Below are 24858 nucleotides of genomic sequence, written 5' to 3' on the forward strand. Positions count from 1 at the left end.
CAGTTTAATGAACTGTGGGAAAATGAGTTCTTATTTATTGAGGGGCCTTCAGGAAAACCTTGTGCATTGTTTGTGAAAGCACTCTCTCAGATAATAGAAGACATGATCTTAACAGACACTATAGAAAACATCAAACTGAATTAGAAGAAAAACTGAACAGACAAAATATATTTGTGAAACGAAGTTGTGAACGTGTGGCAATGCTGGAGGCATCTTATGAAATTGCCTTTGTGTTGGCTAAAAAACACAAGCCTTTCTCTGATGTAGAGAAAGTTGTTAAGCCCTGTCTCGAAAAATTTGCAAAATGTCTTGGTGATAAGAATGTTGAAAGAAAAGTAAACCAAATTGCTCTGTCCAAGCAAACAATTACAAGATGCATTGAAGAACTTTCCCATGTGTTACTGAGCAATTGAAAGACCATGTTCATGCTTGTTCTTTCTTTTCTTTAATATAATTGGACGAATCCGCTGACATATGTGATGTAGCCCAATTAAGCATTTTTATAAGAGGTTTTTTATAAGAGGTATTGATGGTAATTTTAACATCTTTGAAGAACCCATCGGTCTTGAGTCACTTCATGGAAAATCCAGAGGGTCAGACATATTTGACAAAGTAAAGTCATGTCTAGAAAATCAACAACTAGATTCTAGTAAGCTCATCAGTGTTTGCACTGATGGAGCACCGTCAGTGGTAGGTAGAGTTTTTGGGACTGTAACTTTACTTGAAAGGTTTTTAGGTCGTTCTCTACTAAAGTATCACTGTATTATACATGAAGAATCTCTGTGTGGAAAAACTCTAAATTTGAAACATGGTATGATACTAGTTGTGAAATGTGTGAATAAAATTAGAGCAAGAGGGTTAAACAGAAGAGAATTCAGAGAATATTGTGAACTGCTGGATATGGAATATGGTGATCTCATCCTTCATTGTGTGGTGCGCTGGCTTTCTTAAGGACAAGTTCTCAGTAAATTTTGGAAGCTGAAAGAAAGTGTTCGTAATTTTCTTGAAGAGAAGGATGAGCTGCATGAGGAAAAAGCCCTGTTGTGTGATGAGAAATGGCTATTTGATTTAGCATTTTTAGTTGATGTTACCAGCCACCTCAGTGATCTAAATTTGAAAATGCAGAGCAAGAACAAATTGTTTCCTAGATTAGTAAATGACATCAGTGCATTCAAAATGAAATTAAAACTGTTCCTCTCCAGTTAGAAAACGGGGGTTTAAGTCATTTTCCACATTTAAAAGAACATAGTGAATCTGTTGAAGATAATAGCAATTTTACAGAATATACTGAGAAACTCAGATTATTGCAAGAGTCCTTTAACAGTCGTTTTAGCAAATTTGCTGAAAAATACTGCATACTTGCATTTATAATTCCCTTTTAGTTTACTGAACAAAAAATCTTGACGATGCCTAGTAACATACAAATGGAATTTATTGATCTCAAAACCAATTCATTATTGAAAATGAAATATAATGAACTTCCATCACTCCCAGATGCTTCTGATATAATTAATTTCTGGCGATCGTTGCCCTGTGAACATTTTCCAGAACTGAGAAAAAAATTTGCTCAGAGTTATATCTGTCGTTTTGGAACTACGTACAGATGCGAACAAGCATTTTCATCAATGAAAATGATTAAGAACAAACTACGGTCGCGACTGACTGATTCAAATTTAAAAGACTGTTTGATGCTTCTGTAACTGATTTAACTCCAAAGATTACAAACTTAGCAAAAGTAAAGCAATTTCAAAATTCAGTAAAATAATTAATGTTTATCTTGTCTTTATATGAAATCCTTTTATTAAAACTGCTAAAAGTGTCTATATTACCATATATATAATAAATCATTTTATGCATAACTGTTAAATATATCCATATACAATATTTTAAAAGGCCTGAAAAGTAGTATAAGTTTGTATGGCGCATCTTAACTAAAGAATGAAAAAATTGATGCATGACCTATAAAAGGCTAGCCACCCCTGCTGTAGATAAATAAAATTTGTGTATATTAAATCAGAATTTTAGTACATGCAGCCCTCGGTCTATGCCTTTTCAATTTACGCTGATTCACAATAACGGTGGTTGCCTGCGTGTGCTTTCTTACTGTAGTGTGATTGGCTGAAAAACGATGCTAGCAGGCACTCTAGTGTTTGAGTGTTTACTGAAAAAAACATACATGTTTCTTTCAGTAAACACTCAAACATAACGTATATGTATACATATACATTATCGAATATGTATACATAACGTATTTGATACATATATGTTATGTTTAATACATAACGTATATGTATCAAACCTAGTTTTAATGTTGGATCTACCTAATTGTTCTATTTAATTTTTTTTACGTACATACGTATTTAATTGATAAAGTACGTAATTACATACCATGTCTGATAATAGAAGTGCAGAAAAATTAGCAGAACTTGGTGTTAAGAAGGCACGGAAATCAATCGCACTTGAAAAGAAGATGGAGGTGATTCGAAGAATGGAAGATGGGCAGACACATGCTGATGTCTGTAGAAGTATGAACTTACCTCCATCGACTGTTACCACAATTATGAAAAATGATACAATTATGAAAAGAATAAAACAGTCTGCTCAGCAATCTATGACAGCACTAAATGCAAAACATGTAAGTTATAACAGGGGTAAACTTCATGAAAAAATGGAAAAATTATTATCATTATTGGTGGATGACTTGAATCAGAAAAACATTGCTCTGACGCAGGCTGTTATAACTGAGAAAGCAAAAACAATTTTTGAGGATATTAAAAAGACAGATGGAGGCGAAGAAACATTTTTAGGAAGCAAAGGTTGGTTCATGATATTTAAGTCTTGAAGTAAGTGCCACAGTGTCAAATTGTGTGGTGAGGCGGCAAGTGCAGATATTGCAGCAGCGGCTGGTTTTCCTAAAGAATTTCAAGACCGTGTAGAACAAGGAAGTTATCCTCCTGATCTCATTTTTAATGTTGATGAGACTGGGCTATACTGGAAAAAATTGCCATCACTCACCTTCATTTCCTGTGAAGAACTTTCCGCTCCAGATTTTAAAGCTGCAAAAGATAGACTTATGCTTTTGTTGGGTGCAAATGTCTCCAGAACTTTGAAGCTTAAACCAGTGTTGGTGTACCATTTACAGACACCATGTGCCTCCAAGGGTCTAAAAGCCATGCTGCCAGTCTATTGGAAATGGAACAAGAAAGTTTGGGTTACACAAGACGTTTTTATAGATTGGTACACAAATTATTTTTGTCCTACCGTGCTTTGCTTCTCTTGGATAATGCCCCTGGACATCCTCAAAACCTTTCTGAAGTAAGAACACCATTGGATGTCAAGGTTGTTTACGTGTCCCCAGACACAAAATTGCTTTTGCAACCGATTGATCAGGGGATTATATCAATCTTCAAAGCCTATTACTTCCATATAACATTTATGGAAATGGTAAGAGTCTTGGACACTTCTGGAAAAACTATTAAAGACTATTGGTGGTCATTCAATATTTTGAAGGGCATTAACAACATCGAGGCAGCTTGGAACGACGTATCAGCAAAGTGTTTAAAAGGAGCATGGTGAAAACTTCTTTCAGCATTTATGCACGACTTCGAGGAATTAGTGCAAGAGGAGAATGTTATTGAAGGCTTGCACGAGAGGTGGGATTGTATGATATTACAGCTGAAGATGTGACAGAAGTCTTAGAGAGCCATGATAAACCGCTTTCCAATGAAGAATTAGCCAAACAACATCCAAAGGAGGAGAAAGAAAATGAAGAGTGTCCTCTGAGAGATATGAAAACAGCTGATTTACAGCATATCCTTGCAAGCATAGAGACATTGACTGATGAACTCTGCGAAATGGACCACGATTGGGAACGGAGCACGAATGTAAAAAGGAGCGTAATCGCATCTATTCGACCTTATACTGAATTCCTTAAAGAAAGAAAAAGAAACACTAGATACATTTTTTTTAAAAAAAAAATGCAGGTGATCTGCAGCCAGGAACTTCAACATAGAAATATGTAATATCTTTTCGAAGTTTCATATATTTTGTATATAATTTTGTTTTGTTTTGTTTATTAATAATTTTATTTTAACAAATATATGTGTGTGTATTATCAAAGCTTTAAATATAATAATGTTACACATACTTCATGTGCATATTTTTTGGCTGCTCGAAACATAATTACATACCTCCAATTAAAATTGGGTTCATTTTATGCCTATTCGGTTTACACCTGTTTTTTCAGGAACGGAACTGAGGCATAAACTGAGAGCTGCCTGTATTTGTAGCCATCTACATTGGAGACTTTGCATAATTAAAAATTAACAAAAACCAAAATGTTTTGGGATGCTGTATATACAAGCTAATTATTTATATATTTGCACCTCAAAGAAAATATTTAAAATATTTTATTTACTTTTGTGTATTTAAGGAAAGACAGAAAAGTGAACCTAAAGTAGAAGATTCTGTAGCTGAAAAAGTAGATGATAAGAAAGATGAAACCTATGAAGAAGGTAGGATATAATATACTTGATTTAATCTTTAGCAAATGTTTAGCAAAACTTAATTGATATCTTAGTTGACATCAGCATGTTCACCATTACTGCATCTTAACATGACTGATATGCATGCTTTTGCAGCAGTTTATGATAACACTTGATCCATGGCATTGCAATACTTAGTTATACATACATACATACATCTTCAAGGCCCACCTTTCCTAATTGGGTTGTTGGGGCAACAGCTGCAAGAGGAACTTCCAATGGGCACGATCCTCTGCCACCAAGCTCAGGTGTTCTGGTGGAATTCCCAAACGTGTCTACCCAAGGTTTTGGATATAATCTATCCAGTGAGTCCTTGGCCTTCCACATGGCCACCCACCCTCTGGCTTGGCAAAGAGGGCCTGTGAGGGACCCTCTTTTGTGGCATTCTGACCAGGTGCCCGTACCAACGTAACTGTGATATCTCAACACGGAGAAGCAGCGGTTGAGTATTGAGGGTTTCCTGAATTGCAGAGCTTTTGACTCTGTCCAGTCTTGTCAGCCCTTCAACCCCTCGAAGGAACCTCATTTCAGCCGCTTGGATTCGTGTCTGCATTCTTTCGGTCATTACCCAACTCTCATGACCATAGGTGAGGATGGGGACATAGACTGTATTGAAGACAGCCAGCTTTGCCTTCTGGCTTAACTCCCGCTTCAGTACTACCGAACGGCCAAGCTCCCGCAATATTGAGCTCGTTAAGCCAATTCGAGTATCTAGCTCTACGTCCCATTTTCCATCATTCGTGAATATGGACCCAAGGTATTTAAACTTCTCCACCTGCCTCATTGGGACTTCGCTTACATGTAGAGTGCACTGGGATGGTTGTCTTGAGACCACAAATGTTTCAGTTTTGGCCACACTGATCTTCATTCCAGCATCTGCACAAACAGCTACAAACCTATCCAGGGTCTGCTGGAGGTCATCTGTGGAAGAGCTAAGCAGAACTAGGTCATCTGCAAATAGCAGACATCAAATGCTACATCTTCCAATTCTGACACACACTCACCGCCTCAGCTGTGCCTGTCAATCCAGTCCATAAATATTATGAAAAGGAGGGGTGACAGAACACACCCTTGGCGGTGGCCAACGGAGACAGTGAAAGGTTCAGACTTTGTGCTGTTTACCCCGACACAAAACTCTGGGCATTCATACAGGGACTCGATGGCAGCTAATAGTTGGCCATCCACTCCATACTCCTGTACTACTCGCCAAAGCTTATCCCAAGGAACCCAGTCATATGCCTTCTCCAAGTCCACAAAACATGTGTAGACATTCTTGGCATATTCCCAAGATTTCTCAAAGACTTGTCTTAAAGTGAAGATTTGGTCAGTTGTGCTTATACCAGGACGAAAGCCACATTGTTCTTCCTGGAACTGACTCAACTATGCTCCTGCACCGTCTTTCCAAGCAGCGCATACACTTTCCCAGGCAGGCTGAGCAGAGAGATGCCACGATAATTACTGCAATCTTTCTGGTCTCCCTTCTTGAAGACTGGTATTATTATGCCTGTCTGCCATTGCTTTGGTGCTCGCCCAGATATCCAAGCAGCCTGACACACTCGAGTCAGCCAGAGAACACCGTCTCGATTTAAGGCTTTTAGCATTTTGGGCCAAATTTCATCATCACCAGCAGCCTTGCCCGATTTTATTGCTAAATGGACCTCTTCTGCTGTGAGACTAGTCATTGCCCCGATCTGCACCTCTTGGATGTCCACAACTGCTGGGCCACCCGGGTTAAGAAGGCTCTCAAAGTATTCCCTCCATCTGTGGAGGATATCCTTCTCGATTGTTAAAAGTGCACAGAGACCTTAATTGCCCTTGCTGTGCACGATTTCCTCCCTCAAAGGCGGCAGATGGTCTGCCAGAATACTTTGTTTGCATTTGCATAGGATGAGTCTAATCTTTCTCCAAAGGGTTCCCAAGCCTTCTGCTTTGCTGTCTTTACTGCCTCAGCAGCAGCTTTTCGTGCTCAGCATACCGCAAATGCATCTCAGGTGACCTGACCCTAAGCCATGTTAGGTAGGATTCCTTTTTTGCCCGGACAGTTTTTTGGACTTCTTGGTTCCACCAAGGTGTCCTTTTCTCACTGCCCGTTGCCATGCTGAGCCGCTTTCTGCCACACCATGAGAGTGCAGAGGCAGTGACAGCTGTTCTGAACAGTTTCCACTCCTCCTCAGCATCTGCAGTATGCTTGGGAATCTCTTTGAACCTGGAGGAAATGTCATCTGCAAAATTCTTCCTCTCTGCCTCATTTTCCAATGCCTCCCATTTCACGCGGTATAGCTGCTTAGGCCTACCAGTGTTGATGGTAGCATCTGGTTTCTGAAGCCGTAGAGTGTACACAACAAGGTGGTGGTCAGTTGACAGTTCTGCCCCTCTTCTCACGCGAATGTTCAACACTGAGGAAAATAGGTCTGCTAAGACTATAAAGAAGTCAATCAGAGACCTTTGTTCTAGTGTATCCCTGTACCAGGTATACTTATGGACTTTCTACTAAGGTATTCATTATGGACAAGCTGTTAGTACAGCAGAAGTCCAATAATTTCAACCCATTCACATTACGGTCAGGGGTGCCGTTCCTCCCAACCACTCCCCTCCATGTCTGGTCATCTGTTCCAACATGTGCATTGAAATCACCCATTAGCAGGACTGATTCCATGTCTGCCACCCTGTCAAAAGCAGCATCCACTTCCTCTAGGAAGGCAGAGTATTCTGACTCCAGATTAGGTGCATAGGCTTGCACCACAGCCAAATCATGGTTTTTCATCTGAAGCCTTAACACACATACCCATCCCCCAAATGGGATCCACTCAGCAACACGGTCTGACAGCTGGGGGCTTGTGGGTATCCCCACACCGGCTGAGCAGACATTGTCAGGCTCACACCAGAGTAGTAGAGCTTCCATCCCTTATTCAGGTCGACAGTTCCAGAGCCTCTCCTCTTGGTCGAAGAAAGCCCGACTAAGTCTAGCTGGTAGCGCTTGGCTTCCTCAATCAGTTCCAACTCCTTCCCTGTCAGAGAGAAGGTGTTCCAGTTGCCTGAAGCCATAGTCTGGTGCTGTTGTCGTTGCCATTTCCATCCTTTTGCAGAACCATTTCTTTGCGCTGCCCCTGAACACCTCCCCAAAGGTAGCAGGCCCATTAATGGAGTTTCCTCTAGCAGAGTGCTGAGGAGTGGTGTCTAAGGGAGACTGTAACATATTTTTTGAACGGGTCCCTCTGCCTAAAATCTGAATACTTCCCTTGGTAACCTGCACAACGGACAATGCAGTATGAACATTTTTTGATGGCCTGATCATGTTACAGTGTTTGATAATGTCCTGTTAGCACAAGACGAAATGACACTGCAAAATAGGAAAGATTCCCCTCAAATACTCTAATAGCATTCGGGGGAAGGAGCAAGAAGAGAAGAAAGAAAGAAGCAAGGGAGGAAGAGGAGGGACCAATCTATAGATAATATAACAGATGTATATTACATGAAGTAAGGCATGGTCCAGCATCAGGTACATCATGTTTGCCATGCCCGTACTCACTAAAGTGAGCCCCTGAGGAGGCATACTTATTGTAAATGAAAATTTTTGAATAATACAGAAATCTTGTCTGATAATGAAAAATATCATAAGGTTATCTACTTGCTTTCTAACCAGCAGGCTGCTGGTTCAAATCCTGCCGTGGGCATTAATGTTTGTGAATGGCTAGGTGGGAGCCAGATTTCATTTCCTGGTGTGAAACTACTACATCATTTCTTATACATAATCCAGAAACAGGGTTTCTGCATTAAATTAATCTATTCCTGACAGTGATTATATATATATTAAAAAAAAAAAAAAACGAATTACCGATGTGCTCTGCCTATTTACAAAAATATTTTGATCTGCATACTTTTGATGATTGTGTCTTATCAGTGACAGCATGGATTATGTTAGACCAGAGTATTATTGGTTTCATCTCTGTTGGCAAAAGATCCCAAACCTTGTTATTCATGTTGCCATCTTACAGGATAACATACTTGCATAAAATATACATGTCCTCTTGCTCTCTCTCACACACACATAAATGACATACAAATGTGCACAATTTTTTTATAGCTGCCATGATTGGCTAGAAAAGTTGAAAACTGTGTGTGTGTGTGTGTGTGTGTGTGTGTGTGTGAGAGAGAGAGAGAGAGAGAGATTCAAATAATACAGTGAGCTTATTTTCCCACTCAAAGATCCATCATTTTATTGAATGCATCAAAAGCATTAAATTAATCTATTCCTGACAGTGAGCAGATAGCATTTCTAACCTGTCTTTTTACAACTTCGTGGAAATCATTCAGTATCCAGTTACTGCCTTTATCATTAGAAGATTAATGTAATCTTTAGCTGGCATGTCTAGATTGAAATGACACAAGCGTATTGCTTACAATTACTGTCATCTTAGGTTTCCAATTCCGATTAGTATTACTGCAGGGGCCAGCCACCCCTCCTGTAAAAACCCTATTGGTTATGAAACAAGCACCACAGAGGCCTCGGAATTTCGGACGCCTTTGTGACTGATTATTAATCATTTTGGGACCTGGAATATACGTAGTTTGGTGAAAGAAGGAGCTCTTTTTAATGTGACGAATGTCTTACGACAGTATAAAATTGGACTTTGTGCTGTACAAGAAGCGCGTTGGCCGGGACATGGCTCGACCCACAATCAGGGGGTACACGCTATACTATAGTGGTGATGACAGAGGACGAAGAGTCCTCGGAACTGTGTTTTTACTTAGTGATAACTTTTTGTGTAATATTTTAAATTTTAAACCTGTGAACAATCGGCTGTGTACTATTAGAGTTAAGGGACGTTTTCAAAATGTGTCTATTGTGAACTGTTATGCGCCTACTGAAGAGAGCTCGGAGGAAGCTAAAGATCGTTTCTAGGAAGTGCTTGAGCGTACTTGTAATAATCTACCGTCCTATGACGTCAAGCTAGTGGTGGGAGATTTCAATGTGAAGCTGGGAGAGAGTGTGTGTGTTGTCCTTTCATGGGTAGTGAGAGCCTACATGAGGAGTGCAAGGATAACGGGGTCCGACTTGCGAGTTTTGCTGCCGCTACGGGATGCTTTGTAAAGAGCACTATGTTTGCGCATTAAGATGTCCACAAACAGACCTGGAGATCGCTGGATGGTAGAACAGCTAACCAAATAGACCATGTACTAATGTATCGACGTCACCACAGCTCCATCTTGGATGTGAGAAGTTTCCGAGGAGCAGATGGAGATAGCAACCACTATCTGGTAGTCTATGATTTCAGGCATAGAATTGAAGTTCAGAAGCCCGCGTGGCCTACCATACGATCGGCATGGGACCTGGACAAGTTGAAAGCAGCAGAAGGCAAGCGGGCTTTCCAGTTAGAGTTGCAGAATCGTTTTGGGGAGTTACAGGAGGAAGAGGATGATCCGGATGGGATGTGGGACACCATCAAAAATACGGTCGCGTTAGCTGCCTCGAGAACTGTGGGAAAGAGAAAGAGGAGGAGAAAAGCATGATTTAATAGACAGTGTGAAGAAGCTGTAGCGAAACAAAGGGAAGCATTATTGAACTACCTAGCAGATAGCAGGAGGAAAGCTGCATATCAGAGGGTGAGAAGAGTGGTGAATACTTGTCTACGCAGGGAAAAGCAGAAGTATCTTAATGAGAAAGTGGCTAGTATAGAGAGAAATAGGGTGATGAATAATGGACGGGAGATGTACCGGACGATCAAAGCCATGCGAAGTGCTCAGACACAAGCAACAACCATAAGATATGAGAGTGGAAATCTATTAACAAACTCAAGAGATGCTCTTGCTCTGAATACATGCATACGCAGGGAAAAACAGAAGTATCTTAATGAGAAAATGGCTAGTATAGAGAGAAATAGGGTGACGAATAATGGACAGGAGATGTACCAGACGATCAAAGCCATGCGAGATGCCCAGACACAAGCGACAACCATAAGAGATGAGAGTGGAAATCTAATAACAAACTCAAGACATGCTCTTGCTCGGTGGCATAGATATTTTGTGAACTTGCTGAATGCCAATGTTGGAATGTCAGTATCGGAGAATTATATTCCTTATCAAACTTCTCAGCCATTTATTGAAGAGCCGACATTTAGTGAGATTATTCGTGCTTTCCGCATGCTGAAAAATCATAAGGCTCCAGGAGTGGACCGCATACCGCCGGAGCTCCTGAAGAATGGTGGGGACATCCTGCTGGAGCAGCTGCACTGGCTCATCTTGATGATCTGGCGAGAAGAACGGCTGACTCAATGCGGCAACTATAGGGGCATCTCACTGCTGTCGACTGGCTACAAGGTGCTGTCTAACATCATGCTAATTATATTATTATTATTACTACGGACAACTCCAGGGAGTGCTTAGACTCATCACAGGAGGTCCCAAATCATATTCATCGCAACTATTCGACATTCATACAGTATCTATCATACCTTGCCTTAAACTCATTCATCCACCGCAGACTCTGGCAGCCCATTCCACTCATTTACCACTCTGAAAGTAAAGAACCCAGCTCTAACACCCTTACCACACTTTTGCCCAGTTTCCATGGATGTCCCCTAGTCCTCCCACAACCAGCCTTGTTCTCAAAAATATCTTCTGAATTAATTTTATAGAAACCCTTCAGTAATTTGAACTCCTCTGCCTATCAACCAATTTTTGCAACCCACAAATCCTCAACCTGTTCTCATAAGGTTCATTCCACAGATCTGCTATCATCTTGGTCACTCGCCTCTGGATCCTCTCAACCTCCTCCTCATCAAGAAGAAACCTAGGTGACCAAATCTGGGCACAGTAGTCGAGAATCCCAGACCCCTGTTTGGGATTCTCGACTGCTGTGCCCAGATGGGGTCTTATCAAGGCTCGATACAGAGGAACAATAACCTGCTTGTCTCTGCTTGTCAATGTATTCTTCAGCAACCAAGTGATATGATGAGCTGATTTGGCCACTTTTGCAATGTGCCCCCTAAACTTCAACTCCTTATCCACCAACACCCCTAAATCTCGTGCCTCATCAATTTCCTGGAGCACGGTTCCTCCAATGCAGTAAACTGCCTCCAATCTTTTCACCCCAAAATGCATAACCTTATAATTTGCCACATTAAATTGACATCCATTCTCCCTAGCCCAGACCTGCAATCTATCCAAATCATCCTGCAAAATTTTGACGTCATCTGCATTCACTATTGCCCTACCCAACTTCGCATCATCCGCAAACAAATGAACTGTTCCTCTCAGATCCTTTCCTATATCATTAATGAACAAATTAAACAGCAGTGGTCCAAGAACAGATCCTTGTGGCACACCACTAGTCACAGCCATCTTGTGGAATCTACTCTTGAATAAACCACTCTCTGATATCTCTCAGTCAACCACCCTCCTGTCCATCTCACAACCCTATATCCATCCCCATATGCTGCAATTTACTGATTAGAATTCCATGTGGTATCCTGTTAGAGGCCTTAGCAAGGTCCAGCAGAATCACTGTAAACCCATTACCCTTATCCAGTTCAGCCGTCACCGTGTTATAATACGTGAGCAAGTTACTGAGGCATGACCTACCTTTCACAAAACCATGCTGTCCCCGATACAGTATCCCATTTTCACCTATCCAATCTTGTATTTTCCTCTTGACTATTTTCTCCAAGACTTTGATAATGATTCCTGTTATGCTGATTGGCCAGTAATTTTCAACAGCAGCCTTGGAACCACCTTTATGCAGCAGAACTATTTTCCCCTCTTTCCACCCCCTTGGGACTGACCCAGCAACGAGGCTCAAATTAAACAAAATGGTCAAGGGCACTGACAATTCTTTATCTGCTTCACGTACGACACGAACTAGTATACCATCCAATCCCACAGATGTATTGACATTGAGGTTATGCAATAGACTAGTTACCTCTACTTCATTCATCACAATTCCAGTATAAGCTGTTGGTTCTTCCGTTCCTGCAATGTCACCACCTGGATGATATACTCTTGCAAAGTGCTCGCTCTGTAATTACACTATATCGACTGATTCGGTTACCTCCCTACCATTGGCATTCGTTAAAATCATTCTGCCATATACATTTTTTCTTTTACTTGCAACATATTGAAAAAACTGTTTGGGATTCTCGTTAGCCTGCATGGCCAATTTTCTTTCGTAATCCGCTGTTTTTTTTCTTACCACCCTTGTTACCATCTTGGCCTGAGCTTCATACTGTTCCTGCACCTGCTGGTCACCTTTCTCCTTAAATTCCTTCCACAATTGTTTCTTTTTTTGCAGCTCAAGCTTAATAGTGTTATTCATCCATTTAACCCCTACTTGATTTATTATTCGGACTCTTGGTATACAGTCAACCATTACCTCCTGTAAACACTTCTTAACCATCTCCCACACTATCAACATCCAGCCCTTGCAGTTTTACATGGCATTGCACTGAGCCAAGCACACTCCTAACCTTATCATACTTACCAGCCCAGTAATTGCACATGTACCCTGTCTTAATTGTAAATTCCACTCCTTTAGCCACCTCCCAAGTCATGACCTTATGGTCACTCTCACCAATTGGTGGCAACATGGTCATGTTCGTTACAGCCACATTCTCAGTTGCAGTTACTAGGTCAAGCACTCTCTGCCCCATGGTATTTTCCACTACATACTGTCACAGATAGTTGTCCCTTAATAACTGCATAAAATCCAATTCCTTCCTCCCATGTGCCCTGTCCTCTTTCCAGTCATTATTACCATAATTGAAATCACCCATAATAATTACCCTCCTTCCACTCATTTCTTCTATTTGCCTATGCATACTATCCCCACCATCTATTCCATCGCCTGGTCTATAGCAGCACCCAATTGTATATTTTGATCTGCTAGATTCTATCTCACACCAAACAGCCTCAAATGTGCTCTTTTCTCTATCCTGCAGTTCAACTTCTATACCCCTTGGCTGCAACTCATCAGCTATCATCAATAACACTCCTCCTCCTTTTTATTCTCCCTGTCACTCCTGAACATGCTATACCTGTCGCATTCAATCCCACTAGCTTTATCATCTTCTCTCAGCCATGTTTCACTAATACCAATAACCTGTGGCCTGGAAGTGCCAACCAAGGCCAAAAGCTCTTCCTTCTTGTTCCTAATACTCCTGGCATTAGTGTACATGAATTGCAGAAGCCCATTAGTCTCATCCCTACTTTGATGCCTTATACTAACTATCCCATTCTGATTTGTTGTCCTTCGTACTCGCTCGGGCAAATTATACTCATTCATGCACTCAACTGCCTCCCTAAAGTCTGCATATCTACTCCCCCCCCTTAATAAATCTAGTTTCCCTGATTCTGTACATCCACTTCCACATCATTCATCGACACTTTTTCAAGCCTCCCTACACCAACTCCATTCAAATGCAACCCATCCATCTTATATAAATCCTTTCGCCCATCGAACTCACTCCACACTAATGTGCCTCACACCATATGCAGAAGAGTGCCTTGGTGACTACCAGACGGGTTTCAGGAGGAATCGTTCTACAATAGACCAACTCTTCACGCTGCGCCAAGTTTTTGAAAAGTGCTGGGAATATAACCGGGAAGTTCATAATATTTTCGTAGATGTTTCTAAAGCCTATGACTCAATGATACGCCCAAAAATATGGCAGGTGTTAGAAGAGCTGGGAATTCCTCGAAAACTCTGAAAAATGGCACAGGTGTGCGTAGCTGGTTCGAGAGCAAGAGTGAAAGCAGAAAGTGAACTTTCGGACCCATTTCAAGTACAGACCAGTGTGAAACATGGTGATGGGCTTTCTTCGATTCTCTTCAATCTAGTGTTGGAAAAAGTAATTAGAAACACACAGCAAGTGGCAGGTGGAGTCAACATGGGGGATGCAAGTTAGGATTCTTGGCTACGCTGAAAACCTGAACGTTATGGCGCATCAACGGGACGACGCGGTGGCATTGGTTACTATTAAGAAGCTGCAGAAGAAGTTGGCCTGAAAATAAATGCCGAGAAGACAAAATACCTTTTTATGAGTCGCCATGCTGCTCAAGATCCAGAGGGAGCTGCACAGTTTGAGAGGGTGAAGGTATTTAGGTACTTTGGTTCTTTTGTGACTGAAGACAACAAAGTTGAGGCTGATGTCCATTGTCGGGTAAATGCTGTGAGTGTGGCCTATTATCAGGTGCGTCCCCTTTTCGCCTCGCGCTTGCTGTCTTGGACTACAAAGGTGGGGCTAAACAAAACTTTGATCAGGCTTATTCTCCTCTACAGTGCTGAAGCGTGGACTCTCACGACGAGACAAGCCGATCACCTGAGAGTATTTGAGAACAAGATGCTATGACGTATCTATGGAGTGGTCATGGCAGACGGAGTCTGGAGGAGGCGGTCCAATGCTGCCAATCACGCTTTATACAACTCGGCAGACGTCTTGATGGAGCTGCGACCCCGGCGTCTTCAGTGGCTGGTGCACCTGTACCGTATGGGCCCCAAAAGGACTGTGAGACAAGCCTGGGAAGCCTGACCCCCGATCAGGGAGTCCGCCAGGGAGACCGAGAAAGAGATGGGCAGATCAGGAGAAGGAAAACCTGCAGGCTGTTGGGTTGGAGACCAGAACGTGGCGGACAGTTGCAGAGGACTGTTCCCAGTGGCGACATGTGGTGCTTGAGGCCAAAAGTACCCCTGGGCTGATAGTGCCTGGCTAATTTAAAATGTAATGTATTACTGCATGAGTATTGTGAGGGATCTGTAGTAGAATTTTTTATCAGTTATTCGATTAACCTATGCAGTTCAGATCAATTCCAAGATTTGGTTTTCTACTTTACAGAAAAAAAAACGTTTTTAATGGTCAAAAGATTAACCTAGAAGCAATGAACTGAGAAAGCAGGATAAATTATATGTTGACAAGAATCAAACCTATTAGGTCTTTCTTCAGCTGATCTAATATTATGGCAACTATATAATTTTTCTGGCAAATTGTTATTTTATTTTTTTTCACCTGATGTTTTATAATCTAGTAATAGCACGTTTGTTTTCTTCATGTTGAAAGTTTGATGGAGTATGAAGAGTGCTGGGGATGGATGAAAAACAATTCTGCCAATATTTCATCTGTCACAGACATCTTCAGGGAGCACGCGTGCACACACACACACACAGGCAACACATTACTAAATGAAACATGTGGATATATAAAACTAGTCCTATTTAGGTGAGGTGCCCTCTGTGGGTATCTGCAGGAGGCCATGGTTGTAAATTGGGATCTTAATATTTCCCATATTTTAGGATAAATTTCTGCATCTGTATTTTTTTAAATTAGGCTGATTTCTGAAAGCAGTTGCAGATTCTAAAAACAGTCTCTTTTCTAAATTTGCTGTGATGGAGCATGATAGTTTTTTTCCGGTTGATCCTGTAGATAGCAGATGAATTTTTTTGGATGGCAGTTGATCTGTCTGTCCAAAGGGTAGATAGTTTTGGGTGGGATTTAAAAGCTGTGCAGAGGTATTTGTTTGAAGACCTTGCTATTTTTTTTAATTTGTACCCCGGATGTAGTAGATGGTAATGCCATTCCTAAAATCAAATTGTGGAGACAATTGTGGATTGTGGGGGGTTAGTTTTAAGGACCCATATTATTAAAATGGAGGATAATGGGAAAATTTGTGAATGTATCTGCCCGTGTGAGTAGGTTTCAGGTATACTGTGAAGGAGAGGTTACTATTAGGAAGGCACATTCCTGAAGTGTCTAAGGAGGATAGACTATTATTAGTTTATTACATAGGAAAAGTGGATATTAAAGATCCAACATTATTTCAAACCTGAATGTTTTTAGAAACTTATGAAAGTTTCGCAGGTCAAAGCTGTATAACTGAGAGGAGACCTCCACATAGCCTTTAAAGGAATGCAGAGAACCGACCAGGGCTTCTGACCTAATGTCCAATCCTCACCTTCTCGTGGTGCACCCTGTTGGGTATATACTTTGATACTGAACGAACGAGGATGGGCTGGCAATTTGGGACTTAGCCGACCAAATTGTATTCTTATTGGTTAAACCAAAATAAAAAATGATGGTACAACATGACAAAATTTCATGCCGGCTGGGGCGTCGCCCGGTTAAACAAGGCCCCCGTTGTTTTCGCCAGGGAACCAGGGCGAACAGCGAAAAGTCAGCTACTGGAACAAATCTGAAAACAAACCCCAACTCAACATCACCAGAGTTAAAGATCGGTACTATCAATGTAAGAAGCCTGAATGGCAAAGAAATGGAGCTAGCTGAGGAATTAGATAAGTACCAGATCGACATAATAGGGGTGACTGAAACAAAAAAGACAAAAACTGGTGAGATCTTTCTGAGCAATAAATACAAAATGTTATATTCAGGCAATGACAATCAAGGAAAAGAAGGAGTAGCCATAGTATTCAACACAAAATACGAGGCTAATCTTCTTGAATGGCAGTCAGTCTCAAGTAGAGTAATGTGGGCAAATATGAGAATGGAGAACTGGACAATGAGACTTATTTGTGCCTATGGTCCCACAGAAGGTTCTACTAAGGTAGAAGTGGAGGAATTTTTTGAGGCTTTAGAAAAAGCAACTGACACAATGAAAAAGGAAAAGTTGGTCCTTGTTGGGGATCTAAATAGTAGAGTAGGAAATGATTGTGAGACATACAAAAATATTTTGGGAAAATTTGGAGAAAAGAGCAAAGCTAATAATAATGGCAAATATCTGTTGGATTTCTGCTCAGGACATGGACTGGTTATTACTAACACCATGTTCCAACATAAAAATGTGCACAAATTCACATGGAGAGAAGAGGCTAGGAATAAGAAAAGTCTCATTGACTATGTTATTGTTGATAGTGATGTTTTCTCCTTGGTGCAGGACACCAGAGTGTACAGAGGATTTGAAATTGGAAGTGATCACTATTTAGTCTTGAGCAGGATAAAAATGAATTTCATATTGAAAAGAATAACATGTAAGAAAGTTTTAAAGCGAATAAAAGTTGAGCAGCTCTCAGATGTGAACTGTAGACTAAAATACAGAAATATTATTGAAAAGAAAATGAAAGAGTTTGAGAACAGGAATCAAACCTTGGAGATTCAGTGGCAAACTCTGAAGGAAACATTGATTGATTCTGCCAGAGAGGCATGTGGTGAGGTTGTGTGCAAGGATAAAAAAATCAGAACTCCCTGGTGGACACAGGAAGTTAAAGAGGCAGTGAAGGAAAAGAAGAAAGCATATCAAAAGTTCCTGGCACAGCTTTTACTCTTACAGAATACAGAGACAAATGTAAGAAAGCTAAACAGTGTGTAAAACTAGCTAAACAAAAGTCATGAGGACTTTGGCAAGAATATAGAAAATAAATATCAAGAAGGTGGCAAAATATTCTGGATGTTGTTGAAGAAGCTTAGGAATGAAGGAAAGAGTGCTGTAAAAGGAATTAGAGATGATAAAGGTGAAATGAAAACAGGAGAAAAAGATATCCTTGAAGTATGGAGTAATTACTTTGAAAAACTGCTAAATGAAACAAGCAGTGATGACAGCACAGTGATAAAAAACACTGACCAGGCATGCAGTCAGGAATACATATCCATACTTGAAGTAGAAAAAGCCATCAAAGGCTTGAAATGTGGAAAGGCAGCAGGAGTAGATGATATTCGACCATAAATGCTGAAGTATGGTGGTATAAGAGTCTTACAGTGGCTGCACTGCATAGTTCAGAAAGCCTGGACAGATGGACGAATTTCCGATGATTGGAGTAGAGCTCTCATAGTACCTCTATATAAAAAGGGAAATAAAACTGAATGTGAGAATTACAGAGGTATTTCCCTACTGAGTGTTCCTGGCAAGATCTATGCAAGTATACTTGAGAAACGGTTGAGAAGAATTGTGGAAGAAAAGCTTGGTGAAGAACAAGCTGGATACTGGCCAAATAGAGGCTGCCAGGATCAGATCTTCACTTAACGACAAACAGTCGAAAAAGCATGGGAATATAACAAAGATCTGTATTTAAGTTTTGTCGATTTGGAAAAGGCATATGACAAGGTGCCAAGAGAGAAGCTATTCAATACGCTGCAGTTATATGGTGTCAATGGGGCATTATATCAAGCAATACTTAGTCTTTATTTGAGTTGTGAGTCAGCAGTTAGAATTGAAGGAAGTACAGGAAGATGGTTTGATGTTAAATCTGGTGTGAGACAAGGATGTACATTATCCCCTCTGTTATTCATTATCTATATGGATCACGTTATGAAGGAATGTGGTATTAAACCTGATATCAAAATTGGAGATGTTAATGTCAGCTCTTTGCTTTATGTGGATGATGTTATACTTCTAAATAAATCCGCTACAAGTCTGCAAGATTCTCTGACTAAATTGAATAGCTGTTGTAATAGATATGGTATGAAGGTCAGCAATAAAAAGACAAAGACAATGAAAATAGGCAGAATCATTGAAAATGTCAACTGTGTTGTGAATGGAGAACCTGTGAAACAAGTAAAACATTTCAGCTACTTAGGCACAATTTTTACTGAAGATGGTAAACTAAATATAGAAATAGACAATAGAATCAGCAAAGCTGGTATCGTGGGAAGTCAATTGAATAAATTCATATGGAATAAGAAAGAAATTAGTCGGAACACTAAATTAGCTGTATACAAGACTGTGTTCAAACCAATTTTAACTTATGGATCTGAGAGCTGGGTCAGAAGTAAAACACTTGACCAAAGACTAGAGACCGCAGATACGAGAGTCCTGAGAAAGATTAGAGGCGTGAACAGATGGCATCAATGGCAATATCATATTAAAAATGAGGATATTAGGAAAGAACTTGACATTGTCAGCATCCAGGAATGCGTTAGCAGAGCTAATCTCAGATGGTATGGTCACTTAAATAGAATGGGAGAGGAAAGATTAGCAAAACAAGTGTTCTCTGCCAGGTTGGCAGGAAAACGACCCAGAGGAAGACCAAGATATAGGTGGATTGATACGGTACAAAGTGCCTTAAACGATAGAAATATAAGATCTGATAATGTTGGAGTCTTGACAAGTAACAGACTGATTTGGAGGAAAATTGTAGATAGGAAGTTAGTAATAATGTAGTTTTTTCATGTAATACTGTTATATCCTGTACACCCCTTGAGGGTACATTGCAGGAATTTGATGATGATGATGATGATGACGAAGAAAGTTTCGCAAAATTTCACCTGAGAGCTTATGAGAATACAATCCTTGGCATCGCCTTAACTTACACTACGTAAAAGAACACGACCACTGCCCGAGCGCCTGTATGTTGACTTTTTATTAGTGCATTTTTTTAAGGTTTCACTAGCCTAACTGCTGTTTCAAACTGGTTGGTTCTCTTCAAAGACCCGGAAAAACCTTAAGAGAGCAAAAAAAAAAAAAAAAAAATAGAAAGAAATCATATGCCACAGAAATGAATTTTTCATAAGTGAACTCTTGTTCATGCATAAAAGTAGGCGCTTGAACAGCAGTTGTGTTCTTTTAAGTAGTGCAAGCTAAGGCAACTCTGAGGCCCAGGATTGTCAGGTCAAGTTTTACAAAACTTTGATAAGTTTCTACAAATGTTCGGCTTAGAAATAGTTAGATCTTTAATATCAACTTTTTCTATGTAAGTTTATATTACTGAAATGAAGCTGTATGGCACTTTCTTTAGAATGTATTATTATTAGTTTCCTTCATCATCATAATCAAATTCCCGATATACACCTTCAAGGGATGTACAGGATATGAACTACATGAAAAATTTACATCATTACTAACTTCCTTTCTACAATTTTCCTCCAAATCAGTCTATTACTTGTCAAGACTCCAAATTATCAGGTTTTATATTTCTGTCTTCTAAGGCACTTTTTACTGTATTAATCTACCTATATCTTGGTCTTCCAGTGGGTCTTTTTCCTGCCAACCAGGCAGAGAACATTTTGTTTTGCTTTCTGCTTAAGTGACCATACCACCTGAGATTAGCTCTGCTAATGCATTCCTAGATGCTGACAATATCGAGTTCTTTCCTAATATCCTCGGTTTTTAATATGGTATTGCCACTGATGCCATCTGTTCATGCCTCTGATTTTTCTCAGGCCTCTCATATCTGCGGTCTCTAGTTCTTTGGTCAAGTGTTTTCTAACCTAGCTCTCAGATCCATAAGTTAAAATTGGTTTGAACATTGTCTTGTATATAGCTAATTTAGTATTTTGGCTAATTTCTCGCTTATTCCATATAAATTTATTCCGTTGACTTCCTACCATACCAGCTTTGTTGATTCTATTGTCTATTTCCATATTTAATTTACCATCTTCACTAAAAATCGTGCCTAGGCAGCTGAAATGTTTTACTTGTTCTATAAGTTCTCCATTCACAATGCAGTTGATATTTTCATTGTTTCTGCCAATTTTCATTGTCGTTGTCTTGTTATTGCTGATTTTCATACCTAATTTATTACAATAGTTATTCAATTTAGTCAAGCAATCTTGCAGACTTGTACTGGATTTATTTAAAAGTATAACATCTGCTTAAAGTAAAGAGCTGAGATTAGCATGTCTAATTTTGATATCAGATTTAATACCACTTTCCTGCATAATGTGATCCATATAGATAATGAATAACAGAAGGGATAATATACATTCTTGTCTGACACCAGATTTAACATTAAACCATCTTCCTGTACTTGAATTCTAACTGCTGAATTACTACTCAAATAAAGACTAAGTATTGCTTAATATAATGCCCCATTAACACCCTATAACTATAGCATTTTGAATCGCTTCTCTCTTGGTACCTTGTCATATGCCTTTTCCAGATCGACAAAACTTAAATACAGATCTTTGTTATATTCCCATGCTTTCTCTACTATTTGTCATAAAGTAAAGATCTGATCCTGACAGCCTCTATTTGGCCTGAATCCAGCTTGTTCTTCACCATGCTTTTCTTCTCAACCATTTCTCAAGTATACTTGCATAGATCTTGCCAGGAACAATCAGTAGAGAAATACTTCTGTAATTCTCACATTCAGTTTTATTTCCCTTTTTATATATGGGTACTATGAGAGCTCTACTCCAATCATCTGGAATTTATCCCTCTGTCCACTCCTTCTGAACTATGCATTGCATCCACTGTAAGACTTTTGTACCTTCATACTTGAGCATTTCTGGTTGAATATCATCTACTCCAGCTGCCTTTCCACATTCTTTTCCTACGCTGCCTCTTTAACTTCCTGTGTCCACCATGGAGTTCTAATTTTTCTATCCTTGCAGACAACTTCACCACATGCCTCTCTGGTTGAATCAATCAAGGCTTGCCACTGAATCTCCAACGTTTGATTCCTGTTCTCAAACTCTTTCATTTTTTTTTTTTTTCAATGAACTCTGTGTATTTTAGTCTACAGTTCACATCTGAGAGCTGCTCAACTTTTATTTGCTTTAAAACTTTCTTACATGTTATTCTTTTCAATATGAAATTCAATTTTATCCTGCTCAAGACTAAATAGTGATCGCTTCCAATTTCAAATCCTCTGTACGCTCCGGTGTCCTGCACCAGGGAGAAAACATCATTATCAACAATAACATAGTGAATGAGACTTTTCTTATTCCTTGCCTCATTCCTGGCCTTTCAATTCCACCCTCCATGTAACTGCCCCAAGTTGATATCTAAGACTTTTATAATCACCTGTGTTATAATTCCACATATGTTCCCTTTTCTTTGATACTCCTGCGTATCTATTCATTTTCCAAGTCAAAGCCACATGGTCACTCTCTCCAACTGGGAGGAGAGATGTCATCTCAGTTATTATCAGCTCTTCTGATGCTATGACCAAATCCAAAACTCTTGAACCTCTTGTTCCCTCTATTACATGTTACCTAAGACATTTGTCACTCAAGAATTCTAGAAATTCCATTCCCTTATTGCTACATGCATTTTCTTCTTCCCAGCTTATACTGCTTTAGTTAAAATCTCCCATAACAATCATTCTTCTTGCACTTCAGTAAGCAACCATCAACAATAATTGTCAACAGTAATCTAATCTAATCCTGTGGCCTCCTCTTTAAGAGGGTTGCAGCTGATGAACAGTCCGCTTCTCTGTATGATTGTTCCATGCCTCTCTTGCTTCTGTAAGATTCTTGCCCGTCCAGTCGTTGATGTTGTCTTTCCATTACAGTCGGGGTCTTTCTCTTCCTCTCCTTCCCTCCACCATCCTCTGCAATACTATTCTGGAAAGCTCTCCAGAAGAACTCCTCATCGAATGTCCTGCAAACGCTATTTTCTTCATTTGATACTAGCCATATAGTCTCTTTTTATTTTGAATCTTTTAAGAACCTCTTCATTGCTCACTCTTTCAGTCCAGCTGATACGATCCATTTTTTTCTCAAGGACCACATTCCAAATGCATTCAATTGGTCACTCATCTCCTTATTGATTGTCCAGGACTCGCATCCATACATCCCCACGCTCCAGATCATTGTCTTGAGGATTCTTACTTTTAACTGTTTGTTCAGATTTCTGTTTCCTAATATGTGATATATTTGGAAAAATGCTGCTTTTGCTTTTTTAATTCTGTTATTAATTTCATAATTAGATCTATTGTCTTCTGTTATCCAACTCTCAAAGTATTCAAAACTTCTTACATTTTCTATTCTTTGTCTGTTCAAAGTGGTTTCCATCCCATCATTTCCTTTCCTTGAAATCTTCATCACTTTTGTCTTCTGAATGTTTATTTTCATTTTATATCTCTCATTTCCAACCCTGTTCAGTCTGTTCAAAATTCTTTTCAAGCCTTCCTCAGTTTTGCTCATAAGTACCATGTCATCTACATATCTTTATTATTTATCAGAAGTCAATTTATCTTTATTCCATCCTTGAGATCTTCTAAGGCTTACCTTACCATCCATTCACTATAGACATTAAAAAAGGAGTGGGGACATTCCACACCCTTGCCTCACATCCTTTCTTATGAGGATTCATTCAGTATCCTCTCCTTCAAATCTGACCCTGGCTTCTTGAGTTTTGTATATTCTGAACAAAATTCTCATATTTTTATCTATTCCTATTTTATGCAAAATATCAAATAAAACAGAGCGATTAACGTTATCGAAAGCTATTTCATAGTCCACAAAGCATATATATAAATTTTTATTGCACTCAATCATTCTTTCCCTGAATATCCGTAGTGTTGTGATAGCTTCCTGGTTCCTCTGTTTCTCCTGAAACCAAACTGTGCTTCATTTAATTTCCTCTCTATCATTTGTTCCATTCTTTTATATATTATGTTGATTAGGACTTTTGCAACATGGCTCATCAAGCTGATATTTCTATGCTTGCTGCAATCCATCGTTCCTGTAGTCTTGGAAATAGGAATAAAAAATAGATCTTACGAAGTCGGATAGAAGTTTTATTCCTTCCTTTCCCAATGCCTTTAATAACTCTCCTTGAATGTCATCCACTCCTGGAACTTTCCTATCCTTTATTCTTTTAATGGCTGGTTCGGTTTCCCATTCCTTAATTACTGGAGCATCATCATTTTCTATCTGATCACATTCCAGATTATTTTCATCTCCATAAAGTTCTGTAACATACTTCCATCTTATCGTTTTTTTCCAACAAAATCTTTCATCTTTCAAAGCACTTCTTTTTATTAGTCTCTTCTTCCCTGAAATCAAGTTCAAGCCTTCATAGACCTTTCTCATATCCTTTGCTGTATCATTTTCCTCTATTTCCTTGCAGACCTGATTGAGCCAGTCTTCCTTTGCCTTTTTACCCAGAATTTTTACATGTTTATTGATCTCTTTATACCTGACTTGGGCTTCATTGCTGTTCTTATTCTTCCATTTTCTTCTTTTGTCCATTTTTTCTATCACCTCCTTAGTAATCTAGGGCTTTCTTCCTCTCCTCTCTTTCTCACCCAGAAGACCTTTAGCACATTCCTTGATTTTCTCTCTTAGATTAGTCCAGATTATTTCTAGGAGTCTATCAATATCAATACTGCTGATCTTATTTTCTAGTTCAGCTTGATATTTCTCTCTGATATATTTTCTTTTTAGTTCATCAATTCTTATTTTTCTAGTTGTATTTTCTTTATTTATTCGTTTTAATCTGATTTTTACTTTAATTGTGAGCAGGTTATGGTCACTATTGCAGTCTGCTCCAGGATAAGTTTTTGCATTTTTGTTATATTTCTATATCTTGAGTTAGTTAATATATAATCAATCTGATTTCTTCAACTCTCTGTCCAGGTGTTAGTCACTATCAATTTGAGTTGTCTGCAAAACTCCACGAATCTGTCTCTCCTTTCATTTCTTTCTCCCAA

General features: G+C 39.5%; 1 protein-coding gene across 1 annotated transcript in view; it reads left to right on the forward strand.

Annotated features, from left to right (window-relative positions):
* eIF5B (eukaryotic translation initiation factor 5B) overlaps positions 1–24858 on the forward strand; it is a 530511-nt gene that overhangs the window by 97870 nt on the left and 407783 nt on the right. Inside the window, exon 5 of the mRNA XM_090397300.1 lies at positions 4433–4514. Coding sequence (XP_090253426.1) covers positions 4433–4514 — 82 coding nt within the window. The remainder of the gene's footprint in view (positions 1–4432; positions 4515–24858) is intronic.

The sequence above is a fragment of the Typopeltis vanoorti genome, chromosome 8, assembly GCF_054136105.1.
Source record: "Typopeltis vanoorti isolate ZY-2024b chromosome 8, IOZ_Tvanoo_1.0, whole genome shotgun sequence".
In the NCBI taxonomy this organism is placed as follows: domain Eukaryota; kingdom Metazoa; phylum Arthropoda; class Arachnida; order Uropygi; family Thelyphonidae; genus Typopeltis; species Typopeltis vanoorti.